This window comes from Mustela nigripes, chromosome 8 (genome assembly GCF_022355385.1).
Source record: "Mustela nigripes isolate SB6536 chromosome 8, MUSNIG.SB6536, whole genome shotgun sequence".
Classification (NCBI taxonomy): Eukaryota; Metazoa; Chordata; class Mammalia; order Carnivora; family Mustelidae; genus Mustela; species Mustela nigripes.
Window position 1 is genome coordinate 5,958,151 of NC_081564.1, and position 13,219 is coordinate 5,971,369.

General features: G+C 38.2%; 1 protein-coding gene across 2 annotated transcripts in view; it reads left to right on the forward strand.

The window, feature by feature from the left end:
• SBNO1 (strawberry notch homolog 1) overlaps positions 1–13,219 on the forward strand; it is a 57,821-nt gene that overhangs the window by 18,524 nt on the left and 26,078 nt on the right. For both annotated transcript variants that reach the window (XM_059408268.1, XM_059408269.1), the window contains exons 6-16: positions 1,441–1,537; positions 3,922–4,082; positions 5,640–5,773; positions 5,960–6,050; positions 7,454–7,615; positions 8,893–9,028; positions 9,107–9,212; positions 9,361–9,514; positions 10,252–10,434; positions 10,959–11,056; positions 12,647–12,798. In XM_059408268.1, the coding sequence (XP_059264251.1) occupies positions 1,441–1,537; positions 3,922–4,082; positions 5,640–5,773; positions 5,960–6,050; positions 7,454–7,615; positions 8,893–9,028; positions 9,107–9,212; positions 9,361–9,514; positions 10,252–10,434; positions 10,959–11,056; positions 12,647–12,798 (1,474 nt within the window). The remainder of the gene's footprint in view (positions 1–1,440; positions 1,538–3,921; positions 4,083–5,639; positions 5,774–5,959; positions 6,051–7,453; positions 7,616–8,892; positions 9,029–9,106; positions 9,213–9,360; positions 9,515–10,251; positions 10,435–10,958; positions 11,057–12,646; positions 12,799–13,219) is intronic.

A 13,219-nucleotide genomic window follows, 5' to 3' on the forward strand; every position in this document is an offset into this window, starting at 1 on the left:
AGTATTTTGAAAGATTTTCAGTTTGTTGCTACCACATGAGATCCTGAACTCCAGCTTCTCCTGAAAATTAGGAGTACCTGACAACCCTGGGTTCACATTCCCTACCTCACAAAGCATGTCTCAAGTTTAGTACTGAACACGTGTTCTATGTGTCAGGCAGACCTTCCCCAGGTACCACAACCTTTCCCTGCTCCCCTTCACGATTCTCTCCTTGATTCTAAGCTTGGTGGCCCTTAGTTGCCATTTTACTGGCTTAGAAATTTACATGTCTGGTCCCTGATTTTGTGACTAGACAGCGTCACCAATTTATCTTCCGGTTACACTCTTGGTAATTTTTTCTTTTCTTTTCTTTTCTTTTCTTTTTTAAATTCAGGTATGGTAAGATAAGATAGAAAGGGAAGACTAGTCATTTAGTATGTGTTCTTATTTGGTAGGCAGGGAAAGGGCTGAAGGTGGGGGTCAGGAGGAGTCAGAATTTAAGTCTTTTGCTTAAGGCCTCACAAAAAAAAACAGCAGAATGGGGATTTATATCTGTTTCTTTGGCCAGCCCCCTTTGTCTACAGTTTCTGTAGACAGTAATTGAGTTTCATTTTGGCTATAAGAGCATTCAGTACTGTTTTGGATTTTTTCTCAGGATTCCATGGGTTGATGTTGATTGGGTGTTTGTCTACCATCTCTCTGCTCCTTCCCACTTTTATTGAGCATCTTTGTGCCATCATACTCTAGACTAAAGAGAAAGAAATCAAAATGCCTGCCCTTACCTTTCAAGGCTTTGTTGCCCTTGGCATTGCTTATAGGTCTTTACTGGTTTCTCTTTCTTTTTCTTCTTTTCTACATGTTCTAGGGTTTGGAGAGTAAGTGCTTGGCTATCTTACATATGATTATTGTTTGGAGGCATAGATGTCAAGTAGATTCTCTGTCTTTCAAATCCAGAGTTTTCTGGGGTTTTGGTTTCCGTGTTTGATGGAAAGAAGACAGCTGGATTGAAGGTGCACTGAAATGAGGGTGGGTTGTGTAACTTCAGCAGTTTCTGGCACTGGCGTTGTAGGATGAGCTGCTGGGGCTTGCTCATCCACCTTTGCTCCCCAAATCTTTTGGTCTTTCTGTTCCTAGAACTGAAATGAAGACTGAAGACTAAGGTTAAAAAAGAGTTCTGGACATCGTGGAGGGTGGTAGGCAATACTGAAGAGGAAAGTTTGAGATCGTGGTGGCTGGAAGGATGGTAGAGCCCTGTAGTGACCCATTGGTGTGTTAGGGATGAGAGTTGGGTCATGGATTACCTGTACTCATTGGAGAAGCACAGAAGATGCAAAGTGTGACCCAGATTTTAGGGAATATAGAAGTGGTGTGTCATGAAGACTGTTTAGTATACCTACAGAAGAGTTTTTCTTTGTGTTGGTTAGGCTTCCAGTCTCTGATTATGCTCCCACTGTGTTACAGAAGGTCCCTGTTGTGAAAGAGGAAGATGAACCGGAGGAAGAAGATGAAGAAGAAATGGGTCACGCAGAAACCTATGCAGAGTATATGCCGATAAAATGTATGTTGTTGGGATCTGTCAAAATAATGAAAGACTTCCAGGTTCTTCTTGAACTTAAGTAACTTTCCCACACACCTTATTATCTCTTAGGATCTGTCAATATTGAGTACCTCAAAATTTGACAAGAGCTTTGTAATAGGTTTTAAATTATAATATGTTTTAAAATACCTACATGAAAATTTTGCTGTGGGTTATTTTCCCTATGTAAACGTAGAACCATTTTGGGCTGAAGTCCTTTAAGAGTAAAAAAGCTTGGGTTTTACTGTGTTTCAAGTTAACTTTGCTCTTATTAGTGATTATAAAATCATAGTAAATTGCAGAGATAGATATCTGTATCTTTATATATTTTATATAAACAAAGCACAAAAACACGGAAATCTTAAAAATGTGCTGTTTATTTCATTGGAGTACATAAACACTTCTGTCCTTTTTTCTGTAACAACCGTGATTTTTTTTTTTTTTTTTTAGTGGCCACTATGTCAAATTGGATAATAGTTTGGGGCACCTGGGTGGCTCCGTTGTTAGGCATCTGCCTTTGGCTCAGGTCATGATCCTGGGTCCTGGGATCGAGCCCCATGTCGGGCTCCCTGCTCATCGGGAAGCCTGCTTCTTCCTCTCCCACTTACCCTACTTCTGTTCCTCTCTCACTGTATCTGTCAAATCAATGAAGAAAATCTTTAAAAACAAAGAAAATTAGTAGTTTTTAGTTTTGATGTTAAAAATGTTCACTTTTTCATTTTTATGGGGGAGATAAGAGGAAAATAATAAATGGCTAGAATCCTTTATGTACTCCGAGTTTCTATGAAAAGCTACTAATACTACCACTTAAACTCAAAATTTCTGTTACCCACTATGTATTGACTTCAGGATCCCATAATTTCTGGTCATTTAAAATTAACTTCAGGTGGTGCCTGACTGGCTCAGTTGGTAGAGTATGAGACCTTGATCTCAGAGTCATGAGTTCAAGCCCCACTTTGGATGTGGAACCTACTTAAAAATAACATATACATACATAAATTTTATTATTTTTTTAAGATTTTATTTATTTATTTGACAGAGATCGCAAGTAGGCAGAGAGGCAGGCAGAGAGAGAGAGAGGAGGAAGCAGGCTCCCCGATGAGCAGAGAACCCGATGCGGGGCTTGATCCCAAGACTCTGGGATCATGACCCAAGCTGAAGGCAGAGGCTTTAAGCCACTGAGCCACCCAGGTGCCCCATACATAAATTTTTAAAAAAAGAGAGAGAGAGAGAGAGAAAAAAGACTCTTAGGTTGTGGTATCTCAAATGGGTGGTTTCCCTCACTCCCCATAATGGTTTTCATAAAAGAATTGAAAGTTTACCCCTGGCCCTTTAAACCGAGGTCAGCAAACTAAATTTGGACTATTGCCTATTTATATAAGGTTTTATTGGAAAATAACTATGGCCATGAGTTTATTTATTTATTGGTTATGGCTGCTTTTACACTATTACAGTGGCATTGTTCAGTAATAGACCAGCTGCTCAGCAAAGCTATAAATACTAATTGACTTATTTATAGAAAAAGTTTGCTGACCTTATTATTTAAAACTATTCACATAATGCATTTTGAGGAATTAGTTGCTGTTTAATTTTATATCCAAGATTTCCATTAAACTACTTTTCAGAATAAAATTAAATTCTAAACTTTTTGTTTTACTAATTGAAGTGAATGATTCATTCAAATAGATTTTTTTTTTTTTTTAAGATTTATTTATTTGTTAGCATGCACATAAGCAGGGTGAGTGGCCAGCAGAGGCTCCCTGCTGAGCAAGGAGCCGGATGTGAGACTTGATCCTGGGACCCTGGGATCATGATTTGAGCCGAAGGCAGACATTTAACCAACTGAGCTACCCAGGCGTCCCTCAAATAGATTTCCAAACCTAGGATTATATTTTGTTGCTACTGGAGAACCTGGTGATACAAACTAAGTTGATATTTTTCTGTATCTTTTTTTTTCCTTAAGATTTTATTTATTTATTTGACACAGAGAGATCACAGTAGGCAGAGAGGCAGGCAGAGGGAGAGGGGGAAGCAGGCTCCCTGCTGAGCAGAAAGCTCGATGTGGGGCTCAAACCCAGGACCCTGAGATCATGACCTGAGCCAAAGGCCGAGGCTTAACCCACTGAGCCACCCAGGCGCCCCTTTCTATATCTTTTTTAATCAGCAGGTCTCTATTTAAACTGTAAGTATTTGATAAACTGGTCTTTTTATCAAATTTAAGTATTAATTTACCACCTATCAGTGAGTGTATAGTTACTTACTTTTATTTTCTCTGACAGCAGAAATAATGGCAATATTATGTAATAAAACTGGGAGCATTATTACCTAGAAAAATTAAAATGAAGTATTTTTAAATTTTCATTTAGTAAAAATTGGCCTACGTCATCCAGATGCTGTAGTGGAAACAAGTTCTTTATCCAGTGTTACTCCTCCTGATGTTTGGTACAAAACATCCATTTCTGAAGAAACCATTGATAATGGCTGGTTGTCAGCGTTACAGCTGGAGGCAATTACTTATGCAGCCCAGGTAAGCAGTATTTCATAGTTACATACAATACATATATCTTTTAATCCTTGTCCATATAGTATAGTTGCTTTAACATAAAGGCAGTTTTCCTTGAATGAAAAACTTCTGCTTAGGATTTTTACAAAAGTTTCATTTGTTAGAAAATTATTTATTTTCTTATTTTAGAGAGCGAGCATGTGTGAGCAGGGGGAGAAGCATTTTTATGGGGGAGATAAGAGGAAGCAGAGGGAGAGGGATAACCAGATTCTGTGCTGAGTGTGGAGCCCAGTGCAGGGCCTGATCCCATGAACCCAAGATGATGACCTGAGCTGAAATCAAGAGTTGGACACCCAACCAACTGAGCCACCCAGGTGCCCCTCGTGTGTTAAAAAATTAAAGGGGTAGCATGGATGCAGGGGGTTCATTTCTATTGGAAATGAAAAATATTATAACCTTTTTGGAATTCACTGGGGATGTGTATTAAAAATGTGGGGTGCCTGGGTAGCTCAGTTGGTTAAGTGTCAGACTCTCGATTTCTGCTCAGGTCATGATCTCAGGCTCTGTCCTAGGTGTGGAGCCTGCTTAAGATTCTCTCTGCCCTCTCCCCAAACCCAGCTCTTGTGCATGTGCTTCCTCTCTCTTTTAAAATAAATAAAAATAAAATTACATATGTCCTATTGTGCCTGGCTGGCTCAGTTGAGAGAGCATGACTCTTGATCTTGGGGTCGTGAGTTCTAGCCTTGCATTCAACGTAGAGCTTCCTTGAAAAAAAAATTACATATGCCCTTTGACCTAACAGTTCCATTATTGGGAGTCTATCCAATACAACTATTAGGTTAAGAATATATACATTAAGGAGATGGATGGATGACTGTTTGTTGCAGCTCTTTTAACCCTGGTTCCTGAATGCTAGAAAGGATCTAAAAATCCCATACCCTGGTGGCTATTTGAAGGAACTGTGGTATTATTGTATGGGTATCGTACTGGCTTTCAAAACCATGAATTAGTTAAGCCAGTTTTCTTGAGAGGATTTTTTCTGCACTCCATTTCTGTAAAATAAGCAATAGCCGAGCAGCTAACCATCCTCCATATTTATGTGTGATTGTTTGTATTTGACTATGCAGGCATTGAAAGAGACACAGAAGAATGCTAACTGGGGCGCCTGGGTGGCTCAGTGGGTTAAAGCCTCTGCCTTCGGCTTAGGTCATGATCCCAGGGTCCTGGGATCCAGCCTCGCATCTGGCTCTCTGCTCAGTGGGAAGCTACTTCCCCCTCTCTCTCTGCCTGCTTGTGATCTCTGTCTGTCAAATAAATAAATAAAATCCTCAAAAAAAAAAAAAAAAAGAAGAAGAAGAATGCTAACCAATTTGTTAACTCCAATAACTTCCGTTACCTGGTGCATGTGATTGTAGCCAGAAAGAAGACATAGTAAATATTAAGAAAGAATCCATACTGAGCTAAATAGGTGCCGTTTGTATACACATAGATCACATTAATATATTCCTACAACAGTGTTTGAAAGATGGATCATCCCAGTCTCTAAAGGAGTAGCTTAGTTATCAGCTTTCTCTTTTTCAGCAACATGAAACATTCCTACCTAATGGAGATCGTGCTGGCTTCTTGATAGGTGATGGTGCTGGTGTGGGGAAAGGAAGGACGATCGCGGGAATTATCTATGAAAATTACTTGTTGAGTAGAAAAAGAGCATTATGGTAAGTGCCAAGGACTGTCTGTGGAAGCTTCTTTTGTGAGTAGTTACTCCGGCATGTAAGATGGGTTTTAATGAGCAGGTGTATTTTTTTTTTTTTAATGTCAAGCCCTGTTTTTATTTATCCTGAATATTGCTAGATTGATGGAATTTGCATTTAATTACTTTTTTTTTCTTTTTTATGTGGCAGGTTCAGTGTTTCAAATGATTTAAAGTATGATGCTGAAAGAGATTTGAGGGATATTGGAGCAAAAAACATTTTGGTTCATTCATTAAACAAGGTATGAAAGTTTCTGTTTGGTTAGTCATTCAGTAAATATTGACTCATCTATGAGATGGGAATAACAGTTTCTACTTTGTAGAGTTGTGAGGATTAAGTGATTTATTTTACAGAAGATATTAGTGAGTGCTAGCTGTTCTTGGTTTGTGGGTTCCTGTGCATCAAGTACTGTGCTAGGTGTGGTTGTGTAGTGGCAAACAAAATGGGCCTTGTCTCTATTGTCATGGAGTTCTCAGTCTTTGGTGCTCTTTTTGTCTTTGTTTCCGAGGTAACCTTATATGGCTGAAACTCATACCTGTGAGTAAAAGTGTGTAGCATAGTAAAGCTGTGTGGACAGGTACTCGCAGCACATAGAGAGTTTTTGAGGCTTCAAGATTGATTTGGAAAAACCCACTGGATTTTTGTATCTGTACCTGTGTTCATGTTAAAACAATTCTGTCAGGTGGAAGTAAATGTGTCCCAACTATCTGAAGCATACTATAATGTGATAGTAATCTCAACGTTCACTCGGCAAATCATTACTGACCTCCTGTGTAGCAAGAGCAGGAGTAGTACATTAGGCAGACTTCCTGCAGGTAGGTACCTCCCTATTTGCCTTTTGAAAATAGGTAAATGTAAATCTACTTTCCATGTGAGCCCTAGGTTGGTTCAGTGTTGCCCTGCTCATCATTGACTGTTTTGGGTGGGTATCTGTGTGGATTTGTAGGTAAAGTACTGTGTCTTGAATGATTCCTTACAGCTCAAAACTAAAAACATGTCACTAGCATCTAGAAATATATATATATATTTTTTTAGTCCACACAATTGAAGAAGGGTATATTAATTATTAATCATAGTTCTTTATATATGCCTTAGAATTTAATTATAATGACTTGCCATACAGTAAGTGCATAATAAATATTTTATAAAGTGAATATTGTGACTTTTTTTTCTTGGAGTGAGGATTTGATTTGTAATCTTTTCTTGTTGATAGAAGTTTTTGAGGTACACGTGGATGACTTAGTCAGTTGAGCATCTGCCTTTGGCTCAGGTTATGATCCCAGGGTTCTAGGACTGAGCCCCTCATCAAGCTCCCTGCTCAGTGGGGAGTCTGCTTCTCCCTCTCCCTCTGTCCTTACCCTCCCTATGCATCCTCACTCACTCTCTTTCTCAAATAAAACAAAATCTTGAAAAAAAAAAAAAAGTTTTCTGAGACTTTGATGAAAACTAGATTGTTGTAACATGAAGCAGTGTGTGTATATATATGTGGGTGCATGCACATATGTGTGTGTAGTCTTAGGGGCTCTTTTGACTTCCCTGAAACGCATGATGGACCCACCAATTTCCTCCTGTAGAAGTTTGGGTGGGATAGATTCTTCAGAGAAAAAAGTGTATATGTTAAATTCTTCTTTTTTTCTTTTTTAGTTTAAATATGGAAAAATTTCTTCCAAACATAATGGAAGCGTGAAAAAGGGTGTCATTTTTGCTACCTATTCCTCCCTTATTGGTGAAAGTCAGTCTGGCGGTAAATATAAAACTAGGTTAAAACAACTTCTGCATTGGTGCGGTGATGACTTCGATGGAGTGGTATCCTTTACAACAAATGTTTTGTATTTTTTAATGAGCAAAAGTGAATGTAAAAATAAACATTGGGGTACCTGGGTGGCTCAGTGGGTTAAGCCTCTGTCTTCGGACCAGGTCATGATCTTGGGGTCCTGGGATCGAGCCCCGCATCGGGCTCTCTGCATGGCGGGGAGTCTGCTTCCCCCTCTCCCTCTGCCTGCCTCTCTGCCTACTTGTGATCTCGCTCTGTCGAGTAAATAAGTAAAATCTTTTAAAAATAAACAAACAAACATTTAAAACTACATCCTGAGGGATGCCTGGGTGGCCCAGTCGTTTAAGCCACTGACTTCGGCTCAGATCATGATCCTGGAGTTCCGGGATCAAGTCTCACATCAGGCTCTCAACTCCTCAGGTGTCTGCTTCTCCCTCTGACCTTATGCCCACTCATGCTTGCTCGCTCTCTCTCTCAAATAAAATCTTAAACAACAACAAAACAACTACATCCTGAGATTAATTGAAATTGCCTGGATGAGAGCTTTAATGATTTCCCAACGTCCAAGGGAGATTCTGTTTTGTAGCTGTCGTGTAAGAGGCCAATATTTAAGCTCCTGGTTTAGGAAAATGTTAACAGATCTGGGAAGTGATGAATACTGTATTCCGCTTTTGGGGATTCTCACTGCATATTCACGTAGTAAAGCACCTGAGAAGACTAAGGGGAAGAAACTGTGAACTTAGTGATTTCCAAACCTATTTGCCCATAGCACACCTTTCACTGTTATGCATGAAGAATATTTTTCAAATGGTGATTAAGTTAGTCACCGATTGTACTTCTACTTAGAGAATTTGTCAAAATTATCTGTGTGGTGGACATACCTTGCCACAGTGGAGTCTTTTCTTACATTCTAATTAAGAAATACCTGGTCAGTGTAAATAAGCAAAATAATTTGGTTGCCTCTCAGACTTGAGAGGGAGGGATGATGTCAAGGAGAGGCACATAGAGGGCTTCATTTATGTTTCTTGTCTTAAAAAGAAAACCGTCTGAGGCAAATAACAATAAAATGTTAAGGTTTGACAAAACACCGGATGATGGGTATGTTGCTGTTATTTTTAAAAGTTAATGCTCAGGGGCTTATTATCCGTAGCATCTCTCTACTTCCTGATTATCTTGAATTTGACCCCACCAAATTCTACCACTGCAGAAATTTGGGATGTTTCCCAAGGCTTTCAGATAAACAGTAAGTTTTCCTTAAAAATTAGCGATACTTGCTACTATGATATGTTCCTTAATTCTTTCTATACAGATAGTGTTTGATGAATGTCATAAAGCAAAAAACTTATGTCCTGTTGGTTCTTCAAAGCCAACCAAGACAGGCTTAGCAGTTCTAGAGCTTCAGAACAAATTGCCAAAGGCCAGAGTTGTTTATGCTAGTGCCACTGGTGAGTTGTTATTTTATTTGAAAGATATGTGTAGGTTATTTTTTCAGCTATAAAATATTTTGTTTCTGAATTTTTCAGGTGCTTCTGAACCACGAAACATGGCCTATATGAACCGCCTTGGAATATGGGGTGAGGGAACTCCATTTAGAGAATTCAGTGATTTTATCCAAGCAGTGGAACGGAGGTAAAGCTATTTACAGTATACATTGTCTGTATACATTGTCTTTGCTCAGTTGCAGTCTAAAAGAGGTGTTACTGCTAAAACCTTTTCCACTTATATTAAAGCCCTACTATATTTAATGATAGTTACTGTGTGTTTTAATTTTATTCAGAGGTGTTGGTGCCATGGAAATAGTTGCTATGGATATGAAGCTTAGAGGAATGTACATTGCTCGACAGCTGAGCTTTACTGGAGTGACCTTCAAAATTGAGGAAGTTCTTCTTTCTCAGAGCTATGTGAAAATGTATAACAAAGCAGTCAAGCTGGTGAGAAGTTTTTTCTTAATTCCTAGTATTTTTAATGTCTCTCAGCTCACAAGTGTATATTTTGCTATAAAACAACACATAAGGCACTAGATGCCTATTTTCCTAATTTCCTAAGCTTTCTCTTTTGTTAAAATAATTTATAAAAAAGCCATTTGTAATGGGTCATGTGACTGGCTGAGTCCAGAGTGCGTGCAACTCTTGATCTTTGGGTTGTGAGTTCGAGTCCCATGTTGGGTATAAAAATCACTTAAGCCTTAAACTTTTTTCCAAAAAAAACGTTTAAGTTGCATAATTCTGTTTATTTATTTATTTAAGATTTTATTTATTTGACAGAAGGAGGCACAACAAGAGAGGGAACACAAGCGGGGGAATGGAAGAGGGAGAAGTAGGCTTCCTGCTAAGCAGGGAGCCCAATGCGGGGCTCAGTTCCAGGACCCCGGGATCATGACTTGAACTAAAGGCAGATGCTTAACTGACTGAGCCACCTAAGTTGCATAATTTTAAATTACAGTGTAACTATTCTTATCAACTACTGATGACTCTAGTAGTTGATAAGAATTTAGAGGCATCTCTGTGAGCATCCTGAAAAACATTTGTTTAGAGATGGCCAAGTTACTAAAGGTGGTTCATTAAATTAGTGTTAGTCTTGTACTTACCAGTATTTTGCTTCAATCAGTCGTTTTTTAAAAATCACATGCATAGATGAAATGTCTAAAATGTGGATTTTCCCTCTTCAGTGGGTCATTGCCAGAGAGAGATTTCAGCAAGCCGCAGATCTGATTGATGCTGAGCAACGCATGAAGAAATCCATGTGGGGTCAGTTCTGGTCTGCGCACCAGAGATTTTTCAAATACTTGTGCATAGCATCCAAAGTTAAAAGGGTTGTGCAACTAGCTCGAGAAGAAATCAAGAATGGAAAAGTAAGTTGAAGAACACACTGAGAGATTTGGTCTTTGGTTATGTTTCCTAGTCTTTTGGGTGTTCAGGCTTCCTGCTTGTAAAGCCTGTTCTTTCTGAGAGTTAAGGTATTAACATAGTAAGACTTTAAAATTTACAGTTTTTAAAAATAATAAAAGCGGTGCCTATTTATAAATAATTTAGATAGTTCAAAAAGTATATAGAAAAGTAAATCACACTAACTTGGCCATCCACAGATACAACTACAGCTGACGTGTGGGTATAGATTACCATACAGCTTTTTTCTTTTTAGAGATTTATATTTAAATCACAAAGAACTGAATGTCCAGGGTAATCCTATTTCCTAGCTAAGCTTTTTACACATAGCATGCCTCAGATATATGTAGAATAAATAAATGAGCACACACATGTAATAATGGGTCATTCTTATTTGAAATCCTTTTTTTTTTTTTTTTAGCTAAATATTTAAAATCTAGCCTAAGAAACCACATGCATAGTTTTATTTTAATTTTATTTTTCTCTCCAGTGTGTTGTAATTGGTCTGCAATCAACAGGCGAAGCTAGAACATTAGAAGCCTTGGAAGAGGGTGGAGGAGAATTAAATGATTTCGTTTCAACTGCCAAGTAATGTTTTGAGTTTTGAGTTTTTATTTAGATTAGTTTGAATGTTGGCATTTCCTGGAGGCAGAAGTTTTGATTCATCTGTATCATCATTAAAGTTTTTCTGATCTTAGTTTCCATTCTACGCTTGTACATTACAGTGTATCCACTGTAACACAGAAGTACTGGATTGTTAAGCATTTTGACGATATCGTGCCCAGTATTTAGACTAATGGAAGGCTGTGATTTTTGTCTTGTAGATCTTGGAAATCTGTGACAGCCTGGATTAGTTTGAGTTTTAGTTTCAGCTTTGCGTGTTTGAAATTACCATTATTCAGAGGAGCAATACGAGCAATGGTTCTCTGTAGTATTAAAATTGCAGACAGTCATGAGAATTTTAAAAAGATGATTTAGGCATTGTTTTTCAATTTCTTTGCCTACCCTGCCAATTTTAACTCTAATTGTAAAATTAGCAAAATAACCTTTGCCCTACTATACTATTTCTTGTGTTAGGAGATATATTCGAGTGGCTCCTTTTAAGATGGATATAATTCAGAACTGCTTCCAAAAGCAAAACATGCACCTACTAATCTTTCTCTCTACTTGTGTGTCTGTTACTGCATTATTTAAAGTGATAGGAACTAGTCACGTGTGCCTATCAATGGCTAGTCCAAAATTGAGATATGCTGTGGATATAAAATGACAAGACTTAAAAAAAAGTAATGTTTTACATCTTACTGATTGCATGTTGATTTGATACTAGTCTATGTCCTGAAATCTATTACTAAAAAAGTGTTTCGGGGTGCCTGGGTAGCTTACTCAGTTAAGTGTCTTCCTCCAGTTCAGGTCATGATCCCAGGGTCCTGAGATCAAGCTGTGCATCAGGTGCGCTCTATCAAATAAAATCTTTAAAAAAAAATTTTTTTTCTCCTGTTTTGTTTAACTTTTTTTTTTAAGGAATTTAGAGAAAGACACAGTGAGAAAAGGAACATAATAAGCAGGGGGAGTGAGAGAAGGAGAAGTAAGCTTCTGGCCGAGCAGGGAGCCCTAAGCAGGGTTGGATCCCAGGACTCTGGGATCATGACCTGAGCCAAAGGCAGACACCTAATGACAAGCCACCCAATGACAAGCCACCCAGGCTCCCATTTCCTTCACTTTTTAATGTAACTACTGGAAAGTATAAAACTTGCATAATTGGCTGGGCTTGAACTATATTTCAATTCAACAGCCTTGGCCTAGAATATTAAATTATTTCAGCTGGATTATTAATATTTTATAGTATTAAAGTATATTTTTAAGAAACATGTTTTGAAGTATATATATATATATATATATATATATATATATATGTTTTAATTTTACTTATTTATTTGAGAGAGAGAGTGGGAGCACTCATGAGGAGAGGAACAGAGGGAGAGAACTTTAGGCTGACTCCTTGCTGAGCATGGAGGCTGGCAGGGGGCTTGATCCCACAATCCAGGAGATCATGACCTGAGCCAAAACCAAGAGTTGAATGCTCAACTGTGCTACCCAGGCACCCCTTAAGACTTTACAGAAAATAAATTATTTTGCAGACTGAACCTCTAATTATCACTTTTTCTCTTGTGTAAACAGAGGAGTGTTGCAGTCACTTATTGAAAAACACTTCCCAGCTCCAGACCGGAAGAAACTTTATAGTTTGCTAGGAATTGATTTGACAGCTCCAAGTAACAATAGTTCTCCAAGAGATAGTCCTTGTAAAGAAAATAAAGTAAAGAAGCGGAAAGGTGGGTTCTTTTCTTTAAATGATATTGAAAATAGTATAAATGCGAGCATTTTGAGGAGCGATATTTGGGGATTGAGCTGCCTTTTAAATTGGCACGTGGTTGTATACTTTCGTTGTCACTTATGTGGTTTTAAATGCACAAATGACAGTTTGGTGCTAGGCACTGTCTTCAGCACTGCCCTTCTGTTATTTCATTTAACCCATAAGGGATCCATATGAAAATAGATCTTATTTTTTTTTTCTAGACAGAGGACAAAAAGGCATGGCAAGATTCAAAGGTTAAGGAATCTCCCCAGGTTTACACAGCTAATGGGCAATCTATGGAAAACAAAATCTGGGCATTGCTTTGTCAGAGCTGCATATGCACATATGCTTACTGTGTTTTTATAGTTTTTTTAAAAGGCATTTGTAGTTATTGTTAG